The 7,105-nt window shown below is 40.3% G+C and overlaps 2 protein-coding genes across 2 annotated transcripts; both read right to left on the bottom strand.

Annotated features, from left to right (window-relative positions):
• Positions 1-1,535: 1,535 nt before the first annotated feature.
• On the bottom strand, positions 1,536-2,956 carry LOC144633104 (52 kDa repressor of the inhibitor of the protein kinase-like). The gene has a single exon (XM_078491897.1). The coding sequence runs from the start codon at positions 2,936-2,938 to the stop codon at positions 1,631-1,633; it is 1,308 nt and encodes a 435-aa protein (XP_078348023.1). The 5' UTR covers positions 2,939-2,956; the 3' UTR covers positions 1,536-1,630.
• A 1,646-nt stretch (positions 2,957-4,602) lies between these two features.
• Positions 4,603-6,041, bottom strand: LOC144634015 (adenosine receptor A2b-like). Its single transcript, XM_078492946.1, has one exon. It carries the CDS (start codon positions 5,796-5,798, stop codon positions 4,866-4,868), a length of 933 nt encoding a protein of 310 aa, XP_078349072.1. The 5' UTR covers positions 5,799-6,041; the 3' UTR covers positions 4,603-4,865.
• Positions 6,042-7,105: the final 1,064 nt, after the last annotated feature.

Here is a 7,105-nt window from a genome sequence, read left to right as displayed (position 1 = left end):
GCTGCATAGCTCTGATAGCTGATGGTAAACAGCACCGGCGGCCGGCAAATCATAGACATTTGAAATTCTCGCCTGTACCACTTCGGCCCAAAAATCCCCCCTTTCAGAACATGCCTCTAGCACAGTCTCTCTTGTCTCGAGGGTTGTCACACGGAACACTTCTCCTGGCTTTTTCTTTTGCTCCTCAAAATCAATTTCGTTACCACAGTAGAAACAGTCCGTATTAAAGCTAAAGAATTTTTCACTCTTGCGATCCAATGAACGACGTTGGCTTGAGGTTTGCGAGCTTGCAATTTCTTGTTTCTTGGCTTGGGCAATGTTGCTAAGGTGGGAATACGCGCGGCGACATGTCTTGTGTGCCTTTTAACCAGGAACAGTTTGGATGTTGTCATTGCGCTCTGCGCTTGCGCGGTTTATACCCTCACTTCCCTTTAGACGGAGAGATACTATGTCATCTTCAAGCGATTTTTGGCAAATCGCACAACACATTTCATCCATTTTAGGCTCTTGCTGGTCTAAAAATTACCAGGATACAAATTAGACTGTGTCAAACGTGCAATAGAATCATAGACGCTCTATTTTTAGTCCAACAAATTTCAGCAATCGGGTTTAAAACCTTTCGGAAACATATCATTCTTTATAAGTAGAAGAAAGGATAACATTGTTCTTATTTTAACTCACTGCAGCCTCGTATGCAGTGATCTCGCTTTTAAGTTTATATTTTCGAAGCCAGAATGTAATACGTTGCATTGCAACTGCGTTGAAAGACTCAAAGGAATACTGTAGCCGCAGAAACTCGCTAGAATCGCTTTGGAAACAATGCTTTAGATGTGATACACTATGATTCAGTAAAGGGAAACTTCTCCATTTTGAAAGAAAAATTACTTTTGAAGAGAACTCAGAATACACTTACCTGGTCGGAGCACGGAACATTGAAGTTCTCAAGCCATTTTGTTCGACGGAGATTAAAATTGCTGCAGGCGTCAAACACAGCACACTATTCCTGCGAACTCTCCCGCCTTGAGTGTGAGTCTCGGCTCCGAGTTAAGAACTTCGATCTCACGCCAACTCACGCTTTTCTTACTCTTTCCGCACGAAAATTAAGCTTTCTTGAATTGTATCACTATTTTTGAATAAAGGTTTAAACAGTTCAACATGTTTCATTTATAAAAAGTAATAAATAAAAAATCGCTCCAGATAAAAAACCAACTTAATGTCATTTAGTCCTATACACAGGGTTGCGAGTTTTAACACGGCAAGCACCTGAAATACACTTAAAATTAAAGCTGTGTACATATGAAATGTCCCAAATTAACTTGATTTCTAAAATAAAAAAACCTTCCACTTGATATATCGTTTCAAATTTTGTTGTATTTTTGACTTTTAAGGCATAAACACGCGCGTTTTTGCAAAAGCTTTATTCAGCCTCGTTTCCATGCATCTCTAAAAACGTGTCTCGGAGCTTCTCACAAAACCCATTTTTCAATAACTTTCCCTATTGGCTTCCGGGATTTTCTGGGACTTTTGATATGTTACAGGCCCGTAGGCTGGTTTTTGCCCGGGTAGGTTCGTTTTCTTTTAGAACGGACCATTAGTTACCAGTGTCCCACTAATTTAAAAAAAAATACCGTTACTGAAGAAGATTTTCCAGTTGTAGTCGACGGGGGTGAAGGTGGGCGTAACAGTTGACTACCGTGTCTAGCTCCACGGGGGTATCGTAGTGAATGTGCAGAAGCGCAAGGTTGGACAACCTTTCTTTTCCCATTGACGCTCGCATGTAGTAATTCAGTCGTCGCAACGTGCTTGCACTTCGTTCACATTCGCATGATGTTACTGGTATGGTGCAGGCAATTTTTAGAAGAATGCTGATGTTTGGAAAGAGGTCATCATCACAATCTTTGATTGCCACTGCAGGTGAAGCTGGCCTTAATTCCGGTTCCATCGCCAGGTATCGACCTCTCCATCGCATAAGCTCCATTTCAAACATTTCAGGGGAGGGGAGATCATCATTGTACTTGTTAACAGCTGCTTCAAGATTAACATTCTTTGAACAGAGAACACTTGGTACGAGACCAAGCAGTGACGCGGCAACGGTCGCCGAAGGTGAAAACTGCTCATTGATGCACATGATGATGTGATCAAGGAGAGGAATTGCCACGTTTCGTTGGAAATAAATTTTAGGATTTTGAGCCTCGGTATTGGAACGATGCTGTTGTCTCGACGTAATTCGAGGCATTTCGGCAGCAGTGCCCACCTTTTCTGCCATTGCAACACTTTGAGTGTAAACAGCTGAAAAGGTTTTGTCACAATCTTCCCTTTGTTTTCGGTAGAAACTAGCAACTTCTGTGATCATGCCATGGGCCTCCACGATGTCAAGAGCTGCTCTCTGTAGCTTAACCGTGATTCCAGCCAGGTGCGACAAATATTGGTACACTGCCATAAACACGACAATGAACTCAAAGGACGTAATACTTGCCAAAATTTGCTGGGCTTCATTACGGTTTGCTGGGTCCCAGTCGGCATACATGTCACCATACTTATCAAGGTGACGTTTGAATCCAATCATTTCGAGAGCTTCTGCAATGAAAACAAAAGCTTGGTAGAAATGCTGATAAGCAGTGTGCCGTTCTGCCCATCTTGTCTTGCACAGATCCAACAGAGGTTTTCTCTTTGTTTCGTTAACAACGTTGTGCTTGACAATGAGCTCAAGAAGACCACTTCTCTTAGGGCTTTTAAGAAAGAAGCGACAGCAATTTTTCAGGCGGTCTAGGACATTACGCACCTGAGGTAAAGCACACGACTTACTGATCACGAGGTTGAGGCAGTGTCCATTGCAGTGAACGTACGTGGCTAACGGGGCCTCCTTCTTGATCCGTGCTTGTACGCCTACTGTGCTAGATGACATGTTGCTTGCACCGTCGTATCCTTGGCCACGCATGTTTGTTGCTGGTATATTGTTCTCTTTGAGAAATGCAAGGATGCTCTCTGCAATCTTCTCACCAGTTATCCTTTCCAGCTTAATAAATGTTAAGAACTCCTCTCTAACATCTTTCTTTTCGTCAACGAACCGGGCACAGATAGCAAGATGCTCTTCGTTGTGGGACGTTACCTCATCGGCTAAAATAGAGTAGTAAGGTGCAGCATTTAAATCGTTCAGTATATCCTTCAGAATAATGTGCTTGCCCATGACCTCAATCAATTCATTTTGTGTCTGGGGTGACAAGTGTGTTACACATCGCATTGCAGGAGATTCTAAATGACTTTTTAACACACTGTCGTGCACTGCTAACAACTTAAGCAGGGCAAGAAAATTTCCAGGGTTACCGGGTGTGTTAAGATCCTCATTATCGCCTCTCAAAGCAATACATTGCTTGCCACAAAACAGCACCGCTCGGGCTATAGACTTCAGGATATTTTATTATGCGCGTAGGCCATATGTATGCTGTACCATTCAGACCGGACCTTTAATGCTGTACCATTCAGACCGGTACATTAATGCTACACCATTCAGACCGGACCTTTTCAGGCGGTGGGGGGGTTCGTCCGAACCTCCCGAACCCCCCCCAGCCTACGGGCCTGTGTTATTAACAATAAGTTTCTCGTTTAAAAACCGTTGGAATTTCTTCTGTTGCAATTAGTTGCAGGTTGACCCATTATTTTTAGTAAAATGACTGGACTATTTATTAAACAATCGAGGGAGTTATCAGAAAAGATTTATATATATATGTTAAGGGCAGGTAAACTTGGAAACGTCAGTCAAACATGGTTAATCCTTATTTCTTCCTTTCTGTTGTTTCAGTAAATTACTGGTGTCAAGTTGCCCGGGTATTTCCGAACAATCGAGGATTAAGAGCGGCCGGGAAAAATGTAATTAATGAATAAGAACCATGTCGCCGGTGGGAAGTTAAGCGCGGGAAACGTCACGTAAAGCCAGATGATATTGATAGACTCGACTTGTTTCTTTGGAAAGCACTTAGAATTGTCATTGAAATTGTTTAATAAAAACAAACATTCTTAGCTCTTCGTTGCAGTTTGTTAAATTATTACGTGATGAAGGTGATAATTATACACCGAGGAATAGATTTAAAATTCAAGGCACGTTCTTTCCCTCGTTTGTTCTTGTCGCCGGAAATTCGTTATTTGCTTAAAAGTGATTTGTGCTCTTTGTTAAAATATGCAAAACTGCTCTGGTTTTTTGAAGGACAATGAGAATTGAAGAATATTCTAATAGGACCATTTGCATTTCACTGACAAAATAGAGACTTAAAGAAAACTGTTTATTAAACAGGCGATGAATTTGTTATATTTTGTTTAGAAAAAATATCTTTATAATAGAACTTCGGAACGAATATCATAAGGCTTTTGGAAACTGATCGGAAATTTTGTAAAGTAGCCAAAAATAGCGACATGCTAATCGATGAGAACCTGCAAAACTTGTCAAATACGATTTCTAGTTCCCTTTCCCCTGTCATGGGTAAATAATGAACAACAAATCCAACGCGTGCGCGCTCCACACTTTTATTTTCCACATTCTTTATTTAAAAAGACAATAAATAACACTACCAGTAAAACTTTTAATTAAAAAAAGGTAAACGTACATGTTCTTGTTCCTCTGGCATATGGAATAAATTCATTCTAAATGTCTGTTATTTAGTGTGTTCAAGAAATCACTAAGCTAAAAAAATTCCTTCCTAGTATAAATACATTTCTTTAGTATATTTTACTTTGTTTTAATACGCTTTCGTTTGTCCTCAGGCAGCTCATGTTCAGACTGCTCGCGGTCCTTGTGAGGTATATAGAAAGTTTTAATCAGCAACGACAACACTGAATGTGGAGAATTCTGGCATAGCATGGCGGTCCTGTGATTAGTGTGATGCGCGATTTCTGAACCAAGACATGTTCTGCAGTGTGACCATGATAGCGTGTCGAATGTGTCTCATCTTCCAACAGTAAATTACAGGGTTCAAAGATGAATTAAGAAAAACGAGAGTTACTGAAAAAAGCAAAAGTCTCTGCAAAGCGATACTCGGGCCGTACATTTCAAGGGCGGCAAAACAGATAAAGATTGGCAAATAACAAATCAAAAACACGAGATATACGTAAAATGTTCCGACTGCAGATTTAACGAGGCTAGCGAAATTTGCCATTTCGTCATTCCGTGCTACTTGTTGTACTTGCAGGGCCTGAATCTGATTCTTGTGGCGTCGCACGGCTAAATAAATCCTGATGTAAGCCACTGCTGTAACAACAAGACCAATAACATCACCGATGCAGACAAATAGCGTGCGAGTATCAGGCGGTATCCACAACGCCATCAGAGACAAAAACGGACTTATCACCCATATTGAGATCACCACAGCAACAACACGCTTGTTAGTCACAAGTTCCTGATATCTGAGATGAAGATGAATAGCTAAGAACCTGTCTACACTTAGCGTCACAACAGTAAAGAACGAAGCTATAGAAAACAAGACCACAAGTATGTCAAAAGCCTTAGACGTGTTACAGTCAGTAATGTTTCCTTGTATCCCGTCGACTAGAAGTGAGGTGTATAGTGGTTGGCCCACTAAACCAACCCCAACATCAGAAACAGCAAGACTGAGAAGCAATGTTCTTAACGGCATTGGTAACGAAGATGTTTTTCTTATCGCGTGGATTGTTAAAACGTTTAACGTGATGGCGGTATAAGATAAAAAATTGTTAAAGACGCAGTTGGCGATGAAAGTCGAATAGAAGTCAGTGTCAACTTCAGAAAATGCAAAGTTAAAGTGCTGCGAGAACACTTCACAAGATGGCATCTCCGTTGTAGCAATTCAATCTTCTTTAGTGCACTCAGCGTTTGTCTTGCCGAAGATATTGTGTCGCTTTCTTAGGGCTACCTACAACAGGTGCCTCTTGCATAAAAATGTTCCTGTCTTCTATGTGTTGGTCCAAGGTGAAGGCATCAATATCCCAGTAGTCACTCTTTCTACTGGGTGTTTGCTGTGAAAACGTTTTGCTTGTTGTTGAAAAAGACAACAGCGCTTAGGTCTTATGCTGGATTTCCACTGACGCGTATTTTTATCCGTGCGTTTACGTGCGTGACAAATTTTAGTGATAGTGTATGAACGACTTGCGTAAACGTTTACGCAAGTCGTTTATACATTGTCGCTAATTAAATTTTTTCACGCACGGAAACGCACGTAAAAAATTACGCGTCAGTTGAAATCCACCTGTATATTAAACTAAAGACAAAAGAAAATTAAACAAGAAAAAAATAACACTTGTAACAGTCCATCAGAGTGTCAGTAACTGTCACTGAAAAAGACTTATAAACTGCTCGACGTGCTAGCGCGGGTCTTGAATAATTCACATGGCTGATTAGAATAATATTGAGAAGTAAATGTCACTGGCGTGAGTGTCAGGGTTATCAAACAAGCCAGTATTAAAAAACCCCACTAACAAACTGTTTTGAAATTAGACATTTTAGACGTGGTAAAAGAGATGTCGGTTACAATATACCGCTGAATGAAAATCGTTAGCTTAATTCTTGATTAAAAATATACTGAGTCAGCTGAGTTAGCAAATGGAAATCAAAGTTCCATGGTCATTCATTCAATATTTTGAAAGACACAAAACAAAACAAAAATGTCTTTAAAGGTCGCTTAGTATGCCAATCAATTATACACCTGCGTGATGCTACTGAAAACACCGACAGCGCTCCCTTGTTTGTTTTTAGCAGTAAATGCATTGTTTAAGTTACTTAGCTTTCGGTGTTTCAGTGCCGAGAAATAATTTGCACTGCTTGTTAAACAAAAGACAAAGCTGCTTAGGTCTTCTCATAGGCACAACAGAATGGAATAAAATTGAAAAAGAATAGAAAAAACTTACAACATCACCATTTGTTTGTCAATTAATGACAAAACAATAATTAATAAAACCGCTCGTGTCAGTCTTTGGTGATGTTGTAAGTTTTTTCTATTCTTTTTCAATTTTATTCCATTCTGTTGTGCCTATGAGAAGACCTAAGCAGCTTTGTCTTTTCTTTAATAAGCAGTGCAAATTCGCTTAGTATGCCAATCAATTATACACCTGCGTGATGCTACTGAAAACACCGACAGCGCTC

The sequence above is a fragment of the Oculina patagonica genome, chromosome 12 (assembly GCF_052425735.1).
Source record: "Oculina patagonica isolate OP01 chromosome 12, crgOcupat, whole genome shotgun sequence".
Classification (NCBI taxonomy): domain Eukaryota; kingdom Metazoa; phylum Cnidaria; class Anthozoa; order Scleractinia; family Oculinidae; genus Oculina; species Oculina patagonica.
The sequence above is the reverse complement of the archived record's forward strand: the minus strand, read 5'-3'. Positions and strand labels throughout refer to the sequence as shown.

Bases quoted from the DNA above. Each gene is read 5' to 3' on its own strand.
- LOC144633104 (XM_078491897.1), bottom strand. From the start codon at position 2,938: ATGCGTGGCCAAGGATACGACGGTGCAAGCAACATGTCATCTAGCACA.
- LOC144634015 (XM_078492946.1), bottom strand. From the start codon at position 5,798: ATGCCATCTTGTGAAGTGTTCTCGCAGCACTTTAACTTTGCATTTTCT.